Below are 25,510 nucleotides of genomic sequence, written 5' to 3' on the forward strand. Positions count from 1 at the left end.
GCTTTGCAGGTGTGAAGTATCCAGTGAATACATTGATTGGAATGGGTAACAACATTGCCTGAATTTAGACCCTAAATTTAACATTTATGCAATTGAATTACATAGAACATTTTAAGACTGTTTTTACATAAACAAACTTAACGTGATACACACAGTATTTGTCAGTCATACATAAATGATACGGGGAAGATTTCTGCTCTCAAAAATGATTTTCTTTTATTCATCGTATTTTCACATTTAAAAAAAAAATCTATATTGCTCAAAATGAGCATAAATCTATTCATTGTTAAAACAATGTTTATAAAAAAAAAAACTTTTATTAGGTTAAAAACGGGAATGTTACAGTAAACTAAAACTAAAACGGTAAAAAAACAAACATTTTTACTTGAAATGAAATAAACATTAACAAAAACAACTTGAAATATAAAAAATGAAAAAAAAAAACCTTTAAAAAAAACTAAAGCTGAAATAAAAATGTTATAAAGCTGTAGTCAAATAAAAATAACTAACTTTAAAAATAAAATAACAAAATAAAAAAAAATAAAAAAGTACAAAATGACTGAAACTTCAATTTAAAATGAAAACGGAAAATATAAATTTTCAAATTAACATAACTTAAAATTAACTTAAATTAAATTAAATAATTCAAAATAATAGTAAAACTGTCATGCTACTTAAATGACACTGCTAAAAAGTATGGACATGGTTAAATATAGGCGTGATTTATTTATTTATTGAACTTTCAATGTGCATGATAATGTGCATGATAAGATCATGCATAAAGAAAGTAAATGGGCAAGTTGTGATTTAATGATGGTGAAACACTGAGCTAAATGAGAAATGAGTGAATCTGAAGCGCTCACCTGTAGATGTCTGACTGTTTTGTCTGCTCGTACTCGCTCTCTGCTGTTTGCCTCATTTGTTCCTGCAACCTAAGGCAAAATGTCAGTAGCACTGAAATGATGAATCATAAAACAGTCTCGTCTAATGATAAAAGATGACCAGTGACAGCAGAGTGTGATTCAGAAACACAGTCTCATCGCTTATTCATTCAGAGCTGTCGCTCCATGTCTTCAGAGTGAATGTTCCTCGCCTTCAATCAGTCAGAGCACAAAAATACTGCATGAGGACAGAAACACTTTTCCACTATAAAGAAATAGTTTACCTAAACTTTTGCATTCAAAATTATATAAAAGTGGTTCAAATTACACACACACGTTATATGGTCCGAGGTTTTTAATTATGTGTCAGTTTTTTGTTGGAGGTGAGGCTGTATTGTCTGTTAATGAGGTTGAAGATGGATCTGAGATGTTCCTCGTTCCCATGATTGTCTTTCTCTTCTGCGCTCACGCTCGAGTGACAGAGTGTGAAGAGAGCTGAAGGAGTAAACCTCATGAAGAAACGGCCGGGTCATTCTTCACCACAATATTCAGCCGCATATAGAAAATGATTTAGATTATTTAAGGCTTTGTTTTGATGGCATAATACCAGATTTATGTATTTTTGGTTTTGATTTGGGGGTAAAATATGAGCTGGACGCTTCTGGACGGCTTCAGGAGAGTCTCATGCATGTTTTTAGATGTTTGCGCTGCAGCTCTGGCCTTGTCACTCATTCAGAGAGTCGAGCGTTTCTTTGTGGCTCCTTCATGACGTCTTGACTTTTTCTAAAAGTAGCCCATGCATAGGATTTTTTTTTTCAGAGCCAGTGCTGACTGATCTACCATTCCTTACTTATATATTAACTGTCTTTTGTCTGTCTTGTCTTTCTGTCTGTCTATATATACAGTTGACACACACACACACACATATATACACACACAGTTGTGCTCATAAATTGACATGACTCATTAAGAATATGCAAAACAAGAGGGTTCATGAAAATTGCATGTTTTTTTTTTTTATACTGTCCTGAATAAGCTATTTCACATAACAGATGTTTATTCTCCATAAGACAAAATAATAACTGAATTTATAAAAATAGCCCCGTTCATAATGTTTGCATAATCTTGAATCTTATTATGTGTTGTGTCCTGAAGAAAATGTTTTTGTGATAGTTCATGAGTTCCTTGTTGGTCCTTAGCAGTTCAACTGTCTGCTGTTCTTCAGAAAAATCCTCCAGTTCCCGCACATTCTTTGGTTTTCCTTTCCAACAATGACTGTATTTTAAGATCCATATTTCCAATATGCTCAAGAATGCAACACAATGCATTAAGAGATAAACTGTAAACTTTTTGAATTGTATGATCGGGGTAAATTGTACTGGTGTTATCTGGGTAACAAGTATTTATGTAATTTCTTAAGTGCAGTACCAAATGAAAAAAAAAAAAGATATTTTTAACAAAATAAGAAAAGTGTATGTCAAAAGTGTGAAAATATGAAAAGATGTATCTCAAAATTATACAGTCAATAGACAGACAGACAAACGACAGTTAATATATAAGTAAGGAATGGTAGCTCAGTCAGCACTGGCTCTGTATCTTAGCCACTTAAACATTTTTTCTATGCGGGGGCTATTTTTAGAAAAAGTCAAAGAAGAGAAACACACAAAAGATTACTAATGTGTCACCCTTTCACCAAAGCGATCAAAACAAGCAGAGCTGTGAGCAGACTTCCTCTTCTGTCAGGGACACGACATCATGAAGGAGCCACAAAGAAACGCTCGACTCTCTGAATGAGTGACAAGGCCAGAGCTGCAGCGCACAAATCTAAAACATGCATGAGACTCCCCTGAAGCCGTCCAGAAGCGCCCAGCTCGTATTTTATCCCAAAATCAAAACTACATACATAAATCTTGTATTATGCCATCAAAACAAAGCCTTAAATAATCTAAATCATTTTCTATATGTGGCTGAATATTGTGGTGAAGAATGACCCGGCCGTTTCTTCATGAGGTTTACTCCTTCAGCTCTCTTCACACTCCATCACTCGAGCGTGAGCGCAGAAGAGAAAGACAATCATGGGAACGAAGAACATCTCAGATCCATCTTCAACCTCATTAACAGACAATACAGCCTCACCTCCAACAAAAAACTGACACATAATTAAAAACCTCGGAGCAGGGATGACAAACGGGTCACATCTCCAGACGAACTCCAAACCGTGAGCCAACAAGACAGTCACTTCACACCCGGCTCAATGAAAGAGCTCAGTCTATGAGCCAGAAACACCAGCGAGTCAGAGGCTTTACTGCATACGACTGACAGCAGGAGCTCTTTATCACAGTCACAATTTCTTTAAATGTATTTTTATTTATATTCATTATATATTATTGTTTTTAAGTTTAAAACAACGATTTTTCTGACTGTGTTTGTGTGTGTGTGTGTGTGTGTGTGTGTGTATATAACAAAAATAGTTCCAGGATTTTACAGTAGATCCTGAGTGTTTGTTTATTCTCAGTTTCCCGGATCAGATATCAGTTCTCCTCTGACCAGACGAAACCAGTAGTTAAATTCCAGGCTGCAGCAAATTCAGATTGTGCAGAAGAATCATCTGTTTCCTGTGGTCTTGTCCCGGTATCCGCCTATAGGAGACAAGATGTTTACCTATGGATATGTATCTGGGGCTCATCTAGTTGTCCTGGTCTCTGCTGTCTTTCAGGACTGTAGAGGTCCTCTCTAGGTGCCGATCCACCATCTGATCTGGATACAGACTGGATCTGGTGGCTACGGTGACCTCGGAATAAGAGAAAAACAGACTAATATTAGCATAGATGCCATTCTTCTAATGATGTAGCAAGTACATCTGGTGGTATGGGAAGTGTTCCTGGTTCCGGTTTACCTAATTAATGCAGCCTAAAAATCCTTTAACAGATTGAATATTAGAAGCATATTGGTGTGTTATGTGTAAGCTAAGTTAAAGCAAAAGCAAGATATTAAAATCTATATGATGTTTGATAGGGAGCCAGACAGTGCAGTGTTGACAGGACCAGGCTAATATGGTCATACTTCCTGGTTTTAGTAAGAACACTTGCTGCTGTATTTTGGACCAACTGTAGTTTGTTTACTAGAAGTGCAGAACAACCACCCAATAAAGCATTACAATAATCTAAACATGAGGTCATAAACACATGAATTAACATTTCTGCATTTAACATTGAGAGCATAGGTCGTAATTTAAATATATTTTTTAAATGCAGTTTTACAAGTTCTAGAAACATGGCTTTCTAAGGTAAGGTTGCTATCAAGTAGCACAACTAGGTTCCTAACTGATGACGAAGAATTGACAGAGGAGCCATTGAGTCTTAAACACTGTTCCAGGTTATTAGATGCAAGAGTTTTTAGGTCCTATTATTGACACCTTTTTCAAATTGGTGTGTTTCACCGGGCTGCGAAGAAATATAGAGCTGAGTATCATCAGCATAAAAGTGAAAGCTAACACTGTGTTTCCTGAAGATATCTCCCATGGGTGACATGTAAACTATGAAAAGTAACGGCCCTAGTACTGAGCCTTGAGGTACTCCATACTGCGCTTGTGATCAATATGATACCTCTTCATCCACTGCAAAAAATTGATGGTGGTCTTATAAGTACAATTTGAACCATGCTAATGCACTTCCATTAATGCCTACAAAGTTTTCTAGTCTATTCAAAAGAATGTTGTGGTCAATAGTGGCGAACGCAGCACTAAGACCCAATAGCACTAATAGAGAGGTACAACCACGATCAGATGATAAGAGCAGGTCATTTGTATCTCTAAGGAGTGTGTGTGTGTGTGTGTGTGTATGTGTATTGGCATGATTGGCAGCGGCTTGCATGGTCATCAGTCACAGGCTTACACTCACAATTACCTGACTTTCAGCAAATAGGAGGTCATCAGGTAGGCCATTGAAATATGTAAATTGATCGTATTGAACAGTATATCAGTAAACCAAGAAGCACATAGTTAGTGAATACATTGGAAAAGTAATAAGCTAATAAATCCCAGGACTTGTTTTCCACCAAGGGTTTGATTTTTTCAAAGTTGTCATCTTGGTGAAGTGGCCGAATTTAAATCCCTGTTTTCGAGCTTCTTTAAATATTCATGAAGTTTTAAGAGTGTTTTACGCCAGGCCCCATGTGGAGCGGCACAGTGACTTTATGCCAGATCTGTTGGTCCATGCCAGCTCGTGTATCTCCTGCCAGAGCGCCGCTGCTGTTCACTGACAGGTGAATTACTGTACGTGCGTCAGGACAGGAACACAGACGCTTAGTATTCACACCAAAATACTGCCAGTAAAGTGACTCTTTTAGTTGTGGCTATAAAACACTTGACCTCTCACAGTTGGAGCTTCTTCTGTTCTCTTCCTCCATCAAGCTTCCCTGTGGATTTTTATTTGTATCTCCAGCTTCCTTGCAGAAAATAGATGCATTCAGCAGGTGTTTGATAGAGTGACTGTGAGGATGTTTCATCATTACAGCGACTGTGGATTCATTTAACTTTCTCAGCTGAATGTCTGATTACTTCAGAGACACTCTGAGCTGCTGCTGATGTATGGAGAAATCAACACAAATGATGACTTTAAGTAATGTGTTCTTTATATACCCTGATGCCAGTCTTGCACTGGTCAAGGTGGTCTGGTTAGCTGATTTTAGTGGAGTTGTAGGCAGTTATTTATTTGAGAGACCAGCTAAACCTGCTATAACAAGGGTTGAGTAAGTCTTGATTGTATTGGCTAATTTCCCTACCAAATCACGTGGTTTTTAAAAGCCTGATTAGATCATGATAACAGTATCCTGTTATAACAGTGGCTGTCCTTTTTGGTTATTGCTTATCAGATTGTATAATTTGACCTTAATGAGATCTTGGGCAAAGCCCTACAGACATTCCTGAAAAACAGTATTTAATTTCATCATATGTGACCTTGGAGCACAAAACCAGTCTTAAATCACTGGGGTATATTTGTAGCAGTAACAAAAAATACATTTTATGGGTCAAAATTATAGATTTTTCTTTTATGATAAAAATCATTAGGATATTATGTTAAGATCATGTTCCATGAAGACAATTTGTAAATTTCCTACTCTACATATATCAAAACTTCATTTTTGGTTAGTAATATGCATTGCTAAGAACTTCATTTGGACAACTTTAAAGGTGATTTTCTCAATATTTAGATTTTTTTTTCACACCCTAAGATTCCAGATTTGCAAATCTCTGCCAGATTTTGTCCTATCATAACAAAATATATATATATGCATACATCTCAATAAAAAAATGTTCACCCTTATGACAGCCAGGCCAGGAAGTGACATCATTTGGATGCCTTTTACCAACTGAACAGGAATACAGTTTTTACACAGTGTGTAATGTTAGCTGTTTTTAATCAAGCTCAACCATTTAACCCAGGTGGTTTCTTGTGTGTGTGTGTGTGTTGTGTGAATATTGCATATACATACATACATACAATATTCTTCTGTTTGTGGAATGTTTATTAAGAGCTATACACCAAGTCGATTATCTATTTTATTTAGTTTTATTTTATTTGGGTTTATTTAGATTTTGTTAGAACACACCACAATTATGGTTTCAAAATGTCCCCAAAAAATTCCAAACTTCAGCTAAAATAAGTTCACAACTCTTATAATATTTATAAACCATTTATGTAGATGTATAAATATAAATGTGTATGTATATAGTATGTATATATATATATATATATATATATATACACACACACCAACACATATATACACACACCAACACACACACATGCATATATATATAATATTTTATAATATTTGTGGAAAATATAATCTGCAATCTGCATATGTTGTCTTGGTCATGATAAAAGTGTACAGTGTGTACTTGTCACTGCTGTGTGTTGGTGTAGGTGTCTTTCTTCACACACCATGTGTTTGCACAGAGTTGATTGATGAATTCATTTGAACGCTGTCAACTCAAGTCAGTGTACAATGAACCAAACTGATCGGGACAAACAGTGCTGGGACTGGATGGTCACTGTGTGTGTGTGTGTGTGTGTGTGTGTGTGTGTGTCTCCTCTACAGGTCTCAAGACATATCTGATATCCGGGAGGAAGGTGAAGCTGGCCCAGTGGAGCTGCCCTCCATCTGCTCTGGTGGCTCCTGAGCTCACAAAGTCTCTCAGCGCCTCGTCCTTCAGCCACAGCCCTGACATCACATCCTCGGCCTGCGCTCTGACCTCTGCCCCGGACAGAGCTAAGGTCAGTCCCACACCAAAATCCTTTATCCTGCATTATTAAAAGTGGCGTTTTAATGTGCAACCTTGTTATCACATCACAGATAATTGAGGTCGTGCAGCAGTTCTCAACTTTTTGAGACCACTGTCAAAGAAAATATTTAACACTGGGGTCAAAGATGTTTCTGGTACTTCTGCCTTAATGACAAAGATGCTTATTTATGATCAACTTTTTTTTATTTACAGAAACTGGGAGTGCCATTATATAAAAATAATAAAATTGTTTAATTTTATTTCTGTAAATATAAATTAATTATTATAATTATTACTCATTATCATTGATGTTCTATCATTATAAATTATATTTTATCAATAGTTCTTCTTCTTCTTTTTATTCATTATATTAATATTTACAATTAACAATGTAATATATCATAAGGATATTTTGATGTGTTATCATTATAAATTCTATATTATTAAAATTAATTATTATTAATTTAATTTTTACAATTTAATATATCATATAAAGTGATGCAAAATTTGTTAAAATAAAAAATATAATTCTAAAATAAAAATTAAATTATAAAATTAAAGTATACAATTAAAAAATATATATAAAGTAATAAAATAAAATCAGCCATTTCTACTCAATAAAATATTTTAGAGCTTGACTAACTAGAACAATGTATTCTCACCATTTTAGATTTCCAGATTTCAGATTTAATTATTGTCCATGAGTTCAGGCTTAGAAATATAAATATAACTTTTAATTCCCTCATATATCTGGGTTTTCTGAAACGGTATACTTATGTATGTATATATGTATATATATATATATATATATGTATAATATGATACATAATTACGTCATAAGAAACTAATGAGATGTTTTTGGTCAATTAATTTCATCAGTTAATATTCACAAAAAATACTTTTCTGAATATATTAATATAATGAATACAAGCAGTCGGCGTATCAGCTGTTGTATTGGGTTTTTCTTTGTTAATGCACAATCTGTCTCTGTGCATGCTGCTTTCTCTCAACATGTTCTCTGAACAGCATTATTCCATTCACTGCTGAAAACACACACCCCGCTGATGCATTGTGTGAAACACTGCAGTGATTGGCTGAAGGCCGTGAGGGATCACAACGAGCACATCAATAAGTGAGCGTGGCCAGACCAGACCTGTGAGATCACGATGTGCTGTGTGCAATGCATCCACCTCTCCTCTTAAATCTGATCGATCAGTCGAATGCCCGATGCATTCATCCAGGCAACCTTTCAGAGGACGCCACATTACCCAGCAGCCTTTGCTAAAGATACTCTCGTCATTGCACTTTAATACTGATGGGACCTTGGATTAGAAGCGATAGCGGAAAATAAGATAAGGGAGTGCAGCTGAAACCACTGCTCGCTCCTCCTGTGCAAAGCGAGAGTCTGTCTGTCTCTGTCTGTAGTAATTATTCATCTCTAAGGCCAAATGCTGCTGTTTTTTAATCCCTTGCATATTGAAACGGCAAATGTTAAAAGGAAGATGCAACACATTTAAGAGCTGCTTGCTAAATCTGGCATCACTACTGCTGAGATTTGAACAAACCCTTCAACCCTTCAAGTCAAAAACCACTTTCATCCCAACTAATTTTGGCTAACATTCTTGAAAAGGTTATCTCTACATTATGAACAAGTTTTCTTCCAGATGATAAAGGAATAGTTGACCCAGAAATTAAAAAAAATGCTGGAAATGTACTTACCATCTGGGTAATTTTGTTTCTCCATCAGAACAGATTTGAATAAATGTAGCATTACATCACTTGCTCACCAATGGATCCTCTGCAGTGAATGGGTGCCGTCAGAATGAGAGTCCAAACAGCTGATAAAAACATCACAATAATCCACACAACTCCAGTCCATCAGTTAATGTCTTGTGAGGCGAGAAGCTGCATGTCTGTAAGAAACAAATCCATCATTTTAACTTGCTTCCAGCTAAAATATGAGTCCTCTATCCATAATATCGCTTTATCCTGTGAAAAAACCTCCTCTAAATCATGCAAGAAAGATGCACAGATCAAGCACCGTCTACAAGCTAAAACGGTACAAAACAGTTCTAACAAATATGTCAGTGGATTTTGATGAGTGAGGACAACAGCAGATGAACTTTTTCACTGGAGGAAACATTATTATGGAGTATAGACTCATATTTGGCCAGAAGCAAATTAACGATGGATTTGTTTCTTACAAACACACAGCCTTTCTCTTTGCAAGACATTAACTGATGGACTGGATTGGTGTGGGCTACTTGTAGATTATTGTGATGTTTTTATCAGCTGTTTAGACTCTCATTCTGACGGCACCCATTCACTGCAGAAAATATCCTTTGGTGAATTTCTCCAACTATGTTTTTTATAAACTAAGAAATGAAGAAACAATCTAATTTACATTTCGGATGGCCATTCTCAAAACGTCAGCACAAAAACATTCTTTCTTTCTTATGTGTGAAGAAAGTTGGTAACCAAACACTTTAGGGTCCCCAGTGACTTCCATAGTATTTCTTTTTTCTCTCATTATATTAAATTCAATGGCTACCATCAACTTTTTGGTTACCAGCATTCTACAAAATATCTTCTTTTATGTCCATTAGAAGAAGGAAACTCACACAGGTTTGGAAGAAGTTTAGGGTGAGTAAATGATGACAGAATGTTCATTTTTGGGTGAAAGAACCCTTTAATTGGAACTCAAAAAAAACATTCTAAGACTTAAGCTCCTAGAAGCCACCTAGCAATGCACTAATAAAACTAAGCACACTAGCATTGCGAACAAAGTACAGCATCACTGATGTTTCCATGCGGAGTATTGCTCCTAGCTTATTTCTTATTGAATTAAAACAGTAAGTGAAGTGTTCGGCTCTTGTTCTCTCTGCTGCACGTAATTCCATTTGATGATTTTCTTCTTCTCTTCCTTCAGTTGGCCTGTCCCTCGTGTGGTGTGTTAGCTTCTGAAAACGGGGCGGTTCACAAAAACAGCTGCTCAGATCCTGATCACAAAACCGTCAAAAGCAAGGTGAGTGTCTAATACCTGATCTCAGTGAGTAGAATGAGAAAATTTATAAAAAGTAAGCTTTTTTTTAAGTGCAACTTAAAAAGGAGTTTCAATAAATGTAAAGCTCTTTTTTTCCTTAATGCATTATTTAATGCAAATTTCAAGCTTCATTACAAGTCTATCCATGCAGTTCCTGGAAAGCAGCTCTGAAATTATATACATGGTGGAAAGCATGGTTCATTCATCACATTGGAAATGGAAGTTTTAAGCCACTATGCATTGGCGTATTGCATGCTGTTTGCTGAGGTTGTATGCTGCACATTTTAGCAAACGTCAGGTTGTCCCGGTCCCTACGCTTCACCAATTCTGCTGCAATTCTCTCATTGTTTGTCTCTTCCATCTGAATCTTCTTCAGGGGCCGCCTGGCAGGAGTCCCAAGACCCTTAATGGCCTGTTAAGCCCTCATCTGGAGCAGCCGCTGACACACAGCCAGACCTCTCTGTGCGAGATGCTGCAGGAAAAGGAGAAGAAGTGGCCCGGAGGCAGCATGGGAACCATGGACCACTCCGCCCTCATCCCACTGCGCTCCAAAAACTTCCGCGAGAGGAGCGACGCTCACTTCGTGGACGTGATAAAGGAGGACAGGTAGGAAATTACGGAGCCTGCTGGAATAAAAATGCCAGCCAAGATGAAATGGTATTGTTTAACGGCTGCTAGCAGAGGTCATGCTGTTCCCAAAGGGACACTTGATGCACTTTGATGAAGTGTGCTATGATGTACTATATGTGTCCTGCGGCCGTGACCGTCCATTTTTCTTGTCTTCCTCTGTAAAAACTATCATTGTACTAAATAGTTGCTTCACTTGCTCACCAATGAAACCTCTGCAGTGAATGGGTGCCGTCAGAATGGGTCCGAACAGCTGATAAAAGCCTCTCTATAGTTAACATCTTGTGAAGTGAAAAAATGCATGTTCATAAGACAAAAAAAAAATTTATTACATGTTTTGCTCACCATAGGATCTTCTGCAGTGAATGGGTGCCGTCAGAATGAAGTCCAAACAGCTGATAAAAACATCACAATAACACCACTCCTGTCCATCAGTTAATGACTTGTGAAGTTCATCAATAAGGCATTTTAACTTCAACTTTACAGTGTCGCTTCTGTACCACAATAATTGTCCATAAAAACGCTTCGTCCAGTGAAAAAGCATACCTCCTGTTGTCCTCTTGCATCAAAATCCAACGCCATAATTATTTAGGAATGTTTTACTTGTAAACGGTGCTTGATTAGTGCATATTTCTCTCCTGATTCAGACAATATTATGGAAAGAGGAATTTTAGCCAGAAGCAATGATTTGAGGTTAAAAACATCTTGATGAGGGAGCTTTTCGCTTCACAAGACATTAACTGATGGATGTTTTTATCAGACTCCCATTCTGACGGCACCCATTCACTGCAGAGGATCCATTGATGAACAACTGATGTAAAATCACATTCCTCCAAATCAGTTTCAGTGAACAAACAAACTCTTTTACAGCTTGGATGGAGCATGAGTAAAAGTTAAAGATTTCATTTAAGCTACATTTTCTTTGTGAAAAGAGTTAATTTTTTATGGTTGAAGTGTCATTTTGATATGTTTTGTGTGATTCACCCATAAAAGGTGCCGCACTGTGTGTATAAAGCTATATGTGCTGATATAGCTCAGATCTGTGTGCATTTAAAAACAAACATTTTCTTCCTTTTTCTTTTTTTATTTCACCACAAAGCTGCCTTCAGTGCAAACGTTCAGCATGCATATAAACAACAGACGCATGGGATTCTTAGTGAATTTCCTTCACAATCGAATCTTGTTTTCTGTGCTTCGACCTTGCAGTCTGATGAAAGATTACTTCTTCAGACCGCCCATCAACAAGTTGAGCCACACTTTCATAGACAAATCCCTGGAGTCGGCTTACAGAACCAGCTACCAGGATGAGGTATGACGTTCCTTCCATTTATATGTCGCTTTTCATTTGTTTCCACTCTGTCTCGATGTTTATAACTGGTTTTAACTCAGTAGTGGTCTGTGATTTTCTGGTCAGTAAGAAAAAGCATCACGAGTCTGTACTGCTCTCTGGTGGTCTACCGTTTGAAATGCTAAGCAGGATATATTTATTTAATGGCAGTATCAGTAATTCTGTTGTTTTCTTTCTGATTGTTGTCAGGTTAAGACACAGGCTCCTGTCCAGACGTTTGCCAGTCCAACGTTCAGCTCTTTTCTAGACATGCTGCTGTGCTGTTGTGTTCTGCTGGCTCTCTCTGTGGCCTGCCTCCTGCGACCGCTGGTTACCCAGCAGCCCCTGCCCACACCGGCCCTCATAGTGGCCGCAGTTGCAGCTGTGCTTGAATGTTTGGCCCTAGTCCTGGCAGTACGGTGAGTGTAAAGATTACCATCATTTGTTCACCCTCATGCTGTTCAAAACCTGTACGATTGGTTTTCATGCAATGTTAAAGAGCACATTTTTCAGAATGTCCTAACTGTTTTTTTGTTTCCTGAAAATTGACAATGAATGGATTTGGCCAAATTTCAAAAACTGCAAAAAATTGCAAAAAAAAAAAAAATGGCAAAAAGGTCATATTATTGTTTTTATTCCTATTTTGAATTGTTTTATTTTTATATTTTTTGTTTTCACTTTACTTTTAGTTACATTTTTATTAATTTTGTTCTGTGTTTTTGATTATTTTTTTTTATGAATTATTTTTAATTTATGTATTTTTTGTTGCTTTATTAACAAATAAAGTTAAACTAAATATTTTTTTTTTTTCAGTTAATTTTTATTTTATTTCAAGCATTTATTTTATGGTTTTATACACTATAATAACCCTGGCATATAATCAAATATGTTGAAACACGACATGCTACAGTAGGTTTTAACAAAATTAATTTTATAGTTTTAGAATGACATTAGGTTGAATAAATGATTTCATTTTTGGATGTATGTGTATATTTTATTAACGTTTATTAATAATTTTAGTTATTGTCTATATATTTTGTAAATCATTTTCATTTAGTTGTAGTTCATTAACTTTTGATTGTTTAAGTACTTCATTTTAAACTAAACTAAAATTTCAAATGTTGAATGAATTTGAAGTTCATTTCAGTTCATGTATATTAAATGTTGCAACCATGTTTTATGGTTTTAGTAAACTCTAAGACCCCTAATGAATAATCAAAATGGTGCAACATATCATGCTATATTTGTAGAAAATTAAGAATGATGGTGAATAAATGATTCATTTTTGAGTGAACTTTGCCTTTTTTAACACCTGCCTGTGTAGATGAGGCCAAAAGAGCTGAAAAAGCGGTTTGCTGGCTTTAAATATTCAACCGATGAAATTGCATTATCTTTTTAATGCTTCTCAGAAATGTCTCTGCTGTTTATGAGCTGAATGTTTTCAACAGGAATTTCAGGCCTCTTGAGATAAACACATATTCTGCAGATATTACTACTGTAACAGAATGGGACTGAGCTAAAAATAATAATAATATAAAAATCTCAAAGAACGATGCATGTGTTAAATAATGGAGAGGAATTACTCATTTAGCCTCTGTTTCACCAGCAGGCGTCTGGATCTGTTCCAGGCTGATACAGATGTTCGTTTCATATTCAAAAGCTTGAGAATCCTTTGTAGCTAAAATTACAAATTTAAATGTGCTTCGTTTGCATGCAGTGACTTTAAAAAGATCATTTACCCCAAAATGAAAATTCTGTCATCATTTACTCACCCTCATTGGTTCCAGATGTTGCGAAGAACAAAAGTCTCAGTTCCCATTGACTTTTCATTGCACTGACTAAAAATACAATGCATGTCACTGGGAACCAGATATGTCTGGCTAGCAGCATTTTCTTACATATAGTCTTGGAGCGATATGAGGGTCAGTAAATGATGACACGATTTTCATTTTCAGATGAACTATACCTTTAAAGGCAGGAAAATAATGGAAGTAGTTTTTAACAACATTTCTCTTTGCAATTTGGTTAAACGCAGATAAATGTTTTACTCTCTTGGAAATTGTTGGGAAATTTGATTTTACTGTCTGATAAAAATGTCAATGTCAATATTTTCAGTCTTCTATTGTCTGCCTGATGGAACTGAATAGATGCTTTGCCTTCCATGTTTTTGTTCATATGAGTGATACTTTAGTATTATATAATTTTCATTGTATTCTAGACGTTTAGGACATCTTGTTCTGTGTTTTTGTCATTTTTAGTTTTTTTTTTTTTTTGACAATTTTTATATACGTCTATTAATTTAATTTCCAGTTTTTATTTTGGTTATTTTAGCACATCAAGTAAAACTTAATTAAAAAGATACATTTTCCTTTGGCAACTAGCTGAAAAAAGTAATAAAATATTATGTTAGATTATTATAATATTACATTATTATTTTTATTATTATTTTACTATCGTTAGTTTTATTTTATTTCAAATTATATTATTGTGTTTTATTTTATTACTTTCTTTTTATGGTTTTAATTTTAGTTAAATATAATAAACCTAGATCACATTAAAGTAAATATGACATCTATAACTAAAGTTCCTAAACAGCAAGGAAACAGGTGGCTTAAATTATGGAAGTATTAACACTTTTAACTCATATTCCAGTAAGTTATTGGGATGTTTTGTTGCTCAAAATAGGTTATTACCTCAGTCTTAAAACAGGAACCAGCATAATGCACTATACACAAAGCACATATAGCACATATAGTTTCTGCATAGTCCTGAATCTCATTGTCTACTTTACAGGCGAGCCTTTTACCTGGACAGAGTGCTGAACTGCACCAGGACCCTCCTCTGGGCCATTTCCGGCTGGGTTCCCCGTCACATGATCGGAGCAGTGCTGGTGTCTTTACCCGCCGTGGCTGTGTTTTCTCATATCACCTGCAATATGCATGACTCCATACAGGTAAACACTGCAGCAGAGATATTGTGAAGGGGTTTTCATGTGTCAAAATAAAAAATGCATTTGTTTTACGTATTTGAATAAATAAAATAAAAAAATTCTGAATAAATAAGCTTTCCACTGATGTAGGGTCTGTTATGATATGACCATATTTGGATGAGATACAACTATCTAAAAATCTGGAATCTGAGGGTGCAAAAAAATCAAAACAGTGCCTTTAACATTGTCCAAATGAAGTTCTTAGCAATGCATACTACTATTCAAAATTAAATTTGGATATATTTATGGTAGGAGATTTACAAAATATCTTCATGGACCATGATCTTTACTTAATGTCCTAATGATTTTTGACAAAAGAAAAACTGATAATGTATTGTTGGCTATTACTACACCTGTGCTACTTATGACTGGTTTTATGTTCCAGGGTCAGATATGAGTTTAATAAATGAGGTGCCTTGTCTCCTGCTTGGAAAGTTTCTTGGTCCTTATTGTGTAGATGTTCTTCAGAAGCACTCTAAAACAGCTGTAAATAGAAAGCATTTATTGTTAAAACACAAGAAATCGTTTTAAATGCAGTAAAAGACACATACACAACACAATACAGGTGCTTGCTGGGCTAAATGCTGTTACGTGTGCACTAATGGTACAGTACATATCTATTATGAAACCATTTATAGATGTGTCTGGTGACCTCTGGACAGCAAAGATGCAGTAATTGAAGCAATTTGATGCTGTTTGTGTCAGGGAAGTACATATTTCTGTGAAGTGCAATCCTGTACATACTCCGCTCGGAGCATGAGCGTGTTTAATTCATGTCATTCTTGTCCCCAGTTCACCATGTTCACCTGCTGTGCTGTCATAATTGCCATCATCCAGTACAGCAATTTCTGCCAGCTCAGTTTCTGGATGCGTTCAAGCCTGGCGACGCTTGCGGGACTCACCTTTCTCAGTGTGCTCTGGAGCCCCCCTTGCAGGTTTAAACAGTCATACAATGCACAATGTATATATTAAACTTTTGCACACAGCAAACGTTTTTTTTTTTTTTTTGTCTACTTTCTTTGTTCCATATTTAGAAATCAATTTACTTGAGAAACAAAGCTGCATTAGACTTTTTTAAGAGAAAATGTCTTAAATATGAGAATATATTTTGACTTAATGCAGTTTTCTTTTTCTTTATTTCAAAAAAGTACAAAAGACAAGATTTTTTAGATATTTTAACTGGAAAACAAGTTGAAAAAGTATGGGAAAAGCCACCACCGAAACAAAAGATGTATAGTAATAGTATCTTTTTTTGGGCACAATTCTGACTTTTTTTCATAGAATTGTAAAATAAAAATGCACAATTGTGAGAAATACAGTCATACTTCTGAGATATAAATATGCAAATGTGAATTATAAAATCCAGTTCTGAGGGAGAAAATGATAATTTCTGATATTTTCTCTGAATTGTGAGTTTATATTTCGCAATTCTGACTTAATTCGCAATTGAAAGAAGTAAAGTCAAAATAGATAGCTTGCAATTCTTACTTTATTTCTCAGTTGCAACATTATTTCTAAGAATTTTGAGTTTAAGTCTCACAATTCTGAATTTGTTTTTTTGTTGTAATTGTAGTTTATTTCACACAATTGTGAAAAAAGGTCAGAATTGTGAGAAGAGAAAGTCAATGTTTCCATAATAAAGGCATTTAAATTACTTTTTATTTGTTTGTTTGTTTGTTTATGTTTACCACCATTCAAAAGTTTAGGTCAGTAAGATTTTTTGATGTTTCCATTTATTATTATTATTTTTTTTTTTTGTGCATCTCATCTGCTTAACAAAGCTGCATTTATTTGATTAAAAAATACAGTAAAACAGAAATGTTGTGAATTTAAAAATACCTGTTTTATATTTAAATATATTTGAAAAGATAATTTATTCCTGTGATCAAAGCTGAATATTCAGCGTCACTTCTCCAGTCTTCAGTGTCACATGATCCTTCAGAAATCATTGTGATATGATCATTTTCAGTATTATTTGATGAATAGACAGTTAATTTTTTTGACAGTTTTAATTTTGTTAATTTTTAATGTTTATTTGAAATAGGCATGGTTTGTAATATTATAAATGTCTTAATTGTCACTTTCTATCAATTTAATGCATCCTTGCTGATAATTTTTTATTTATTTATCCCAAGTTTATGAATTGCAATGCTTTTATTGGACTTTCAGAAATTAGTTATATAATGCTAAAACTAATACAAATCTAACTTTTCACTGTCATCTTTCTTATAGCACTTGGGAACGTTTATTTTTGAGGTAAGTTTAAGACTACAGATACTACTTATTGTTTCACATTTAAGTGGATTGATTTTATACTGTCATACTATGAAAAAACTCTCAACCTAGAGTTTTCATTTTTGTTTCAGCAACTGTCTTCCTCTGTATCCACCAGATCCAGTGACTTCAACAGCAGCTTTAATGACGTCCAATCCACTGCAGAAGATACATCCCGACCGCAAGACCTGCTCGGACCAGAAGCTTTGGTAGCCTTCTTCCTATTGCTCCTCCTCGTTTGGTTCCTAAACCGTGAGTTCGAGGTGAGTTATCGGCTACACTACCACGGCAATGTGGAAGCAGACCAGCACCGCATCAAGATCCAAAACATGCGGGACCAGGCCGACTGGCTCCTGCGCAACATCATCCCCATCCACGTGGCCGAGCAGCTAAAGGTGACCCAGAGCTACTCGAAGAACCACGACAACGTGGGCGTCATCTTCGCCAGCATCGTCAACTTCAGCGAGTTCTACGAGGAGAGCTACGAAGGCGGGAAAGAGTGCTACCGTGTCCTGAACGAACTTATCGGAGACTTCGACGAACTCTTGCGTAAATCCGACTTTTCCAACATCGAGAAGATCAAGACGATTGGCGCCTCCTACATGGCGGCGTCGGGGCTCAATACGCAACAGTGTAGCGATCAAGCCCATCCTCACGCCCACCTACGAGCGCTCTTCGAATTTTCTTTGGAAATGATGCGCGTGGTGGACGACTTTAATAAAAACATGCTTGGCTTTAAGTTCAAGTTGCGAATTGGGTTCAACCACGGACCTCTTACCGCCGGAGTCATCGGTACCACAAAGCTACTGTACGACATTTGGGGCGACACGGTGAACATCGCAAGCCGGATGGACACGACTGGCGTGGAGTGTCGCGTTCAGGTTAGCGAGGAAAGCTACTGCGTGCTCAGTGGAATGGACTATGAGTTCGACTACCGCGGTACTGTCAACGTGAAGGGCAAGGGTCAAATGAAGACCTACCTTTACCCGAAGAGCTCAGACCGCGGACCTGTACCTCAATACCAGCTCTCGGTCTCTCCGGAAATCCGTGCGCAGGTGGATGGCAGCATCGGACGCTCTCCCACCGATGAAATCACCAATATGGTCCCAGCGCCAAGTGCTAGTAGAGTAGGTGCATCGTTTTCTGTGAGCTCAGGACTCACCGGACAGGGATTTGCTGGTAGAGACTTTCCCGAGAAGACTGGAAGCAATGGTACTTCGAAGACTCAACGATCTGCATCTGCTGTTGGCCTGATTTGCATACCGGAAACTAGCTTGAGCGCAAGTCCAATGGTTTTCAGTAAACCAGCTCCGACTTTGACCTCTCCTCCTGTCCGAGCGGATATTGAAGAGGTTGTTGCAAAAATGGAGGGAGAAATTGCGTACATGGGTGAAATGACAAAACTTTGACTTGAAACGGGCCAACATTGTTGTCGCTGTTGGTATTAACCCTTTAAAACCCAGGCTCTCCATTGAGTTTGTCGGGATAGGCTAGTTTAGGGATGTATGCTAGCGTAGATTTGTGTCCGTGTATGTGGAAAGTTTTAGCACACACCTCTGAAGTGTTTTTTAGCGCTACCCGAACCAGGAGATACTTTCACATCTGGACAGCGGTGCTGGACCGTAAAAACTCAGAGGAGCCACAAGAACCAATTCTACATGGGATAGGAAATGCAGAGGAGATACATTTGGATGGCACAGACCTGAAGTCCCATCCTTAAATAGACCGCAGTTATTTCTGCTAATATTATTCTCCTCTAGCTTCTACTATTTTCTGCCTTTCATGACTGGTTTTCTTTTAATGAAGTGCCTTTAGGATGATAACAATATGTAGGAGGCATTTTTCAAAGGTTTCTTAATCAAAGATGAAGATTTCGCTGATGAAGATCTAAAAGGTTTAGCACGTAAATTTGATGTTAGAAAGCGCTTTAATTTTTGTGAAAGTATTGGAGATATTTTAGAATATTCCAAGGTAATTTGAGTTCCCTCAGTTGGACGTTCATCAGTCAGTATTCAAAAAAGTTTTACAAAGCAAAACTCTGTATTGCGATGATTGCTGTTTTAAAAATACCCAAGATGAAACCATCGCGTTGAATGGTGCATGGCCAAAAGTGTCTGTGAAGAAGTATTAGTGAACTCTAGAGCAAGTTATGGGCTAAAATTACCTACAGTTAACAATATCAAACATTTCTACAGTGCTTTATCTTGATGCATGTATTCCTTAGTGTCCTATTATTGCCTTTCCGTCTCTTTTTTTCGAGATTTTTCCTATTGCTCTTCATTCTGCAGCTTAATGCTTGATTGGCTGACCAACATCTGAATTTCAGATGAAAGTATTAAGATGATGTGCAAGTTTGCCTTAATGCTAATAAGATCATAGTCTCAAAGGACAAAAATGCATTCATGCATTAGCTACAGTGACTTTCAGACTTTACACAGAATTTTACATAAAATATAAACATGGGCAGTCAGTTTTAAGATGTAGGCAGTTTGTTTACAAGTCAACATAAAATCAACACTGACCCCATTTACTCTCCTTAAAGCATTCCTAGTCTTATGATTCATTAGTGCACGTTGTTGTAAAAGCAAAAATGTCTGTAATCTTTCATCAAAAATGTTTTACTTGTGTCGCCTCTGAAACACTTTTTTGGCTGATGTCACCTAGGCTGTTCAGGCATGGAAAATAATGGTAATTAGTAGCTAAATAACATTGTTTTAGGCTACTGTTGTTGGTAGTGCAGCAAATCAATATTAAACTGATAATGGCAATAATAGCAAGTAAGTCTAATAATAGATAGAAATGTTTGGACATACTCTGGTCAAAAATCCTCAGAAAATGGGAAAAAAGCTGGTATCATCTACTTCCACCGTCTAATGCTGAGGAACTCAACCGAAATTTTGCAGAAGACTAATGTATTTAATCAAGCAAATCTTAGATATGTGATAAACTGCATTTCTAAATCAGTAAAACTGCAATGTTGTCTTATGATGCAAATTGTTATTTGTGGCCCTTTGTATTTTATGTGGTTTAAATGCGGCCTGCTTGGCCTCTGAACTTGAGGACGCCTGAATCAAATTGAATCCTATCCTGCTTTATTTTTCTCATGGAATATATAATGCATCACTTACAATTACTTCATATGAGAGTATGAGCGTGCCATTTCATGTCAGCTTTGATTTTAATTATTGTGCACTGGAATCTTGAGTGGTAAAAGTTAATTTAATTAGTTCAAATGTGAAAAAAATTAAACTTGAACTGTACTGAAATCTAAAGAGACGAAATTATGTTGCCAATTAAGTCACCATAGTGGCATAACATTTCAAGAACTGGCAATAATCTAGGTATCATATATGTACCCAGCCAGTCAAATGTACAGACTCATGTGAATATTAGAATAGATTAGACCATAGCCTTGACTCTGCCTGCTTGTCTGTTGATGTGCAATAATAAAGGGTAAATTATTGTATGGGATATTAGCACAAGGAAGTAGATTGTAATTTTTTAAAATTGAGCTTTGTGAGTGACTTAATCTGCACTGATACTACATGCATTTTATGATCGTCTAATGAGTTAAAAATCTATGTTTTACAATGTGATAGCAGTTTAGTGTATTTCCCTTTCCCTTACATCTTGGCTTTATGATGAGTGACCTGTATTAGTTTAAATGGGTTGTGTGCTCAAAGATTTGCTTTCGTTTTTTCATGCTTCACATTCAGTGGTGATATTAATAGGAATATGAGAAAATGTGAAATGTATGACTTTTCTTGACATTGCTGTGAATTCGCAATCTGCCAAGAACCTGTACATTTAAAAGGGAATTGTTATAAAGGGTGATTGATTTGTCAGTATTTCTCATTGTATATATTAGTGCCTTTTACTCATTTATAATGCATTGATTGGTCAAATGACATCATCTTTTTTATCGATTCATTTTCATAAACTAAATGTTTTTGTATGATACATGTCTTCAGATTCAATGTGATCTTTAGCGCTGTGCCTTTTCTTAACGATTAGCTTGACGTGTCCATTTTCACTGTATATTCCTTCTGAATGTGAACTGCTCTTCATTTAGAAATGTACAGGATGAATATTGTAATTTTCCTCCAAGGTGCCATTTTTATTCTGTGCTGATTTTGATGCTGTTCAGTTGTGTTTTTGGTGACACCAAGCTTAGCAATCCATGTATTTATAATATATTTTATAGGGCACAACTTTTGTTCAATAATAAAAGTGCCCTTGCTGTCTGGATGGGGAACGAGCACACAACCCTTATGGGCTCCTCTGTTTCAGAAAAGTAGAGCAATATAAAACTGGATCCAACTAAATAAGCATTACGCTTCAGCCTCCGATCTGCTGCTTGAACTTAGCTGGACGAAGCACATTTGTGTTTTTCATCTGTTATGTTTATGGAAATGTGCTCCTTATGAACTTTCCATTCCATTACTTCTGTGTGAGGCTTTATTGTAAGGAAAACACACTTAGGGCCAATGAAAGGGCTGAACCAATGTATGACAATTTATTTTATTTACGATCACTTAAGTTGGCCCAATTGATGATTCCAAGCAATTTGACGTAAGAAATTTAAGTAAAATTTGACACACAAATGTGTGTTTTAAGAAGTATCACACACTGGGATGTCTTGCCAAAGAGTATATTTATTCAAAAATGTATGATTTTGAGTTTCTTTCGGTTTCTTCATTTATAAACTCAATCTGTATATATTTGTAAAACGTTCTCTCTCTCTCTCTCTCTCTCTCTCTCTCTCTGTTTCTCTCCTGTGTTTGTACATATGCATTGCTCAGTGTGACATATAATTCATTTTTGTAATATTTATATCAATGCATGTGCCATACTGTTACATCAAAGCTAATGGATGAAAAGGGAAAGCCAATAATACAGTGTTGAAGTCTGCATTCTGTCTGGTGATTTGTAATGAAGCTGATAATTGCAATGCCTGTTCACAGTAGCAACATCCTGCGCACGCTACCACACCCTAAGTTTAATTTTGGGATGAACTATTCCTTTTATTATTATTAAGCAGATATTTTGTATAGCAGCTGTATTTTTCAAAAGTTACATGGTTAATGTAAATGGTAGTTTAATTGCAGTTTAACTGCAGCACTACAGTGAAAAATCCAAGTATAGATCTCTTTCAAACAATATTTTTCATTTAATTTTAATAAAGAGATGCGTTAACTGTGGTATTTGTTACCAGGGTACACTTTTGTAAGGGGACCCGGCTGAATACTATATCCACGCCATTTCCATGTAAACCACGCCCCCTAGCGGCTGTTTTGTCTACGACCGCGTGACGTACGCGCTTGCGTAAGGGGCGTGACAGCGCAGCCCCTCCCCCTCCACAGTCTAGCTGGAAAAGAAAAAAACTTTTTGTATCGAAGGAATCAACAGCCGCCATCTTGTCGCGGATGAGCGTCAGGATTTCGGGAGAGCATTATATTATTTTTAACGCATCCGGCTCCATCGGAACCGGCCCAAATAGCTTCCCCGCGACGGAATCGACAAGCTTCGGGCCGAATCGCGGATCTTTGTGGCGAATATCAGCGTAATGGAGCCGTTTTTGTGGTCGGCTGGAAAACCCCCGTATATCTGATTTCCCCCTTCAGCGCGAGCGGCGCTCCTGTGCCACTCGCCTATATTAAAATATAATTATTAGCTCTCATTTTTCATTTATATTTCCGAGCTTTCCTGATTATTCGCTTCGGGCTGGACATGGAGCTTGAAGGTCTTTATTTTTATTCGCAGAAAATAGCATTTTTGAACCGAGCAGCTTAAAGGAACCCGGATTGATGATTTTTTTCTCCCTTCGTCGTTTGTTTGTCGGTTTTAACGATGATGTAATTTATTTCCGCGGGGTTCGGGGTGATCATTAAGGTTAATTATGCGGGTTTTGGGTGTTGGATTATCATGGGGTGAATGGCGGTGGCGGAGCGGGGCGCTGTCGAGCCGCGTTTGAGTCCCATCTGTTAATTATTGGCCCCTGATCGCTGAATAATAATAGAAAATCCCGACGGTTGATTTGATTTATTTCGCTTTGTCCCTCCTCCCGGGATCTTGGAAGACGCTTTAATTGCTTATACGTGTTTTTTTTATTTTATTTTTGTGAAACGAGAGAGCACGATGGCTGATAATCTGCTGGATATGGGTCCCTCCAGCGCGAAGCGGCCCAAACTCAACTCACCTGCGCTGTCCTCCTCCGACACTCCAGGTAAGAGTCACACCTGTCACATCTGAGATCTGGAGGAAGCTCCCACAGACCGGGTGTGCTGTTTCATAACACGCTCGCTCAGGTGTGCGGTCAGAAACCCTTTAGACCAGGTCAAGCTCTCACGAGAAGTCTCTCAGGCAGGCTTCAGGTAACGTTAGCGAGCTCACCTGTCCTGTAACAAACCAGGTAAGTCTCAGCGTCAGAGATCTCGCACCTGTCCCGCCAGAAACAGATCAGTGCAGGAAGGAGACTCGCGTGTGCATCACTGACCAGGTCCAGGTCCTTCCAGCGACTGACTAATCAGGCTTCATTTTTATCACCGATATCTGTAGTTTTTGTTTCATTTCTGAGAACTGATATACAGAACCAAGATGTTTACACAATAATAACTAGATGGACATTAGACCGCAATAAAAACATATGCATTCTAAATACATTGTAACTATCGTTGTTTATGCAGAGTAAGAGATATATATGTATATGTATGTAGATGTGCATGGGAAAATGTAAAATTTTCTGAAATATTTATGTTTTTGAAAAATAGGTAACTTCGATTATCTGTTTAGTTAGCTAATAGTTATGCTACTTATTTTTTAAAAAATATACACATTCTGTACATTTTTATTTTTTACATATCGTTGAGAATTTTTTGGGTAACTTTGTTTAAATGTCAAATGGTACCACCACATATTAATAGTTTTGGTATTAAATAACCGGTTAAGTTCAAATGTGATAATATCCTTAAAAAAAGTTCTTGATATGTCATATGTTACTTTTCTGCTAACAAACGCTGGACTGTTTCTGAAATCCAAAATAATTTGTAAATATCTCCAATAATTTTTATGATAATAACTAGATGAACGATTGAAATATTAATAAAATGCTCTTGTTGTTCATAAGACGTTAAGAATGAGTAACTGTCATTTATAATTACGTTTGCATATTTTGCAGCATCTTATAGTTTCTTTTTTTTTTCAAATGGTCGCATTAAATCGGCAGACCCACTATTAAAGAACCGATAACCAATTGACATGTGTAAAGTGTAAATATTGGTTAAATATGTCAGTCAGAATGACATATGTGATAATCTTACAGTACATCAGAAACTGATTGATCTTGTCCGCGTAACTCTTTCCTTAAGTTCCGGCAAAAACCCTTATTTCCAGTATGTGAGGTTTAGTCTGCAAGCAGGGATGCGTTGAATTAGTGTATATACAGCAAATCTGTGCACTTTAATATGTGCAACAAATGTTTGCATTGAATGTCATTTTTACATTTTTTACTATAAAAAATGTTTTTTTACTCACTCGAACTGATAGTGACTTTTGAAGCTATTCAAGTGCTGAATGTGATCATATTCCTGTGGTATGCAATGACACTGACTCTGATGTTTATCTTATGCTCTTCTGAGTGAGATCTTATTGCAAGTTATTGATATAGATGCGGCTACCAAGCATCAACGGATGTGGAGTTCTGTGACGGCTGCTAATAATCAGTGCAATGACAATTGACATCAGTCTCGAAGAAAGCAGAAGTTTTTTTTTTTTCATCTCCATTTCGCATGCAAGTCTTCATGCACCATCTGTTAAGGTTTCACTAAGCTGAATTTTACTTATGCAGAGAATTTAGTTCAGTGATTCGCCACCTTTTGGACTCAAAGACCCCCTATTTTTCAACAGAATATTCCAAGCCCCCAAGAAAGATGATTTCAGTTTACATCTTTTTTTTTTTTTTTAATTTAGGCTTATATTTTTACTAAGTTAATATTTATAAACATATTTTTACATTTTAATTTATTAATTTAAATATTAAATACATTAAATATTAAGTCACCCTGCAGATGTGAAATTATCTTTT

The 25,510-nt window shown here is 36.5% G+C and overlaps 2 protein-coding genes across 18 annotated transcripts in view; both read left to right on the plus strand.

Annotated features, from left to right (window-relative positions):
• Nucleotides 1–22,338, plus strand: part of LOC127953286 (adenylate cyclase type 9-like) — a 47,945-nt gene extending 25,607 nt beyond the window's left edge. The window contains exons 2-10 of the mRNA XM_052552329.1: nt 6,984–7,159; nt 10,097–10,192; nt 10,587–10,816; nt 12,044–12,146; nt 12,375–12,583; nt 14,958–15,117; nt 15,946–16,088; nt 17,386–17,409; nt 17,546–22,338. Of these exons, the coding sequence (XP_052408289.1) occupies nt 6,984–7,159; nt 10,097–10,192; nt 10,587–10,816; nt 12,044–12,146; nt 12,375–12,583; nt 14,958–15,117; nt 15,946–16,088; nt 17,386–17,409; nt 17,546–18,836 (2,432 nt within the window). The 3' untranslated portion in view covers nt 18,837–22,338. The remainder of the gene's footprint in view (nt 1–6,983; nt 7,160–10,096; nt 10,193–10,586; nt 10,817–12,043; nt 12,147–12,374; nt 12,584–14,957; nt 15,118–15,945; nt 16,089–17,385; nt 17,410–17,545) is intronic.
• A 414-nt stretch (nt 22,339–22,752) lies between these two features.
• The window catches only part of LOC127951841 (CREB-binding protein), a 38,315-nt gene continuing 35,557 nt past the window's right edge, over nt 22,753–25,510 (plus strand). For 15 of the 17 annotated variants that reach the window (XM_052549890.1, XM_052549895.1, XM_052549897.1 and 12 more), the window contains exon 1: nt 22,814–23,653. In XM_052549890.1, the coding sequence (XP_052405850.1) occupies nt 23,566–23,653 (88 nt within the window). In that variant the 5' untranslated portion in view covers nt 22,814–23,565. Of the gene's footprint in view, nt 23,654–25,510 lie in introns of all 17 variants that reach the window. The other 2 variants (XM_052549898.1, XM_052549899.1) reach the window with 2 other exon arrangements.

This window comes from Carassius gibelio, chromosome B3 (assembly GCF_023724105.1).
Source record: "Carassius gibelio isolate Cgi1373 ecotype wild population from Czech Republic chromosome B3, carGib1.2-hapl.c, whole genome shotgun sequence".
In the NCBI taxonomy this organism is placed as follows: Eukaryota; Metazoa; Chordata; class Actinopteri; order Cypriniformes; family Cyprinidae; genus Carassius; species Carassius gibelio.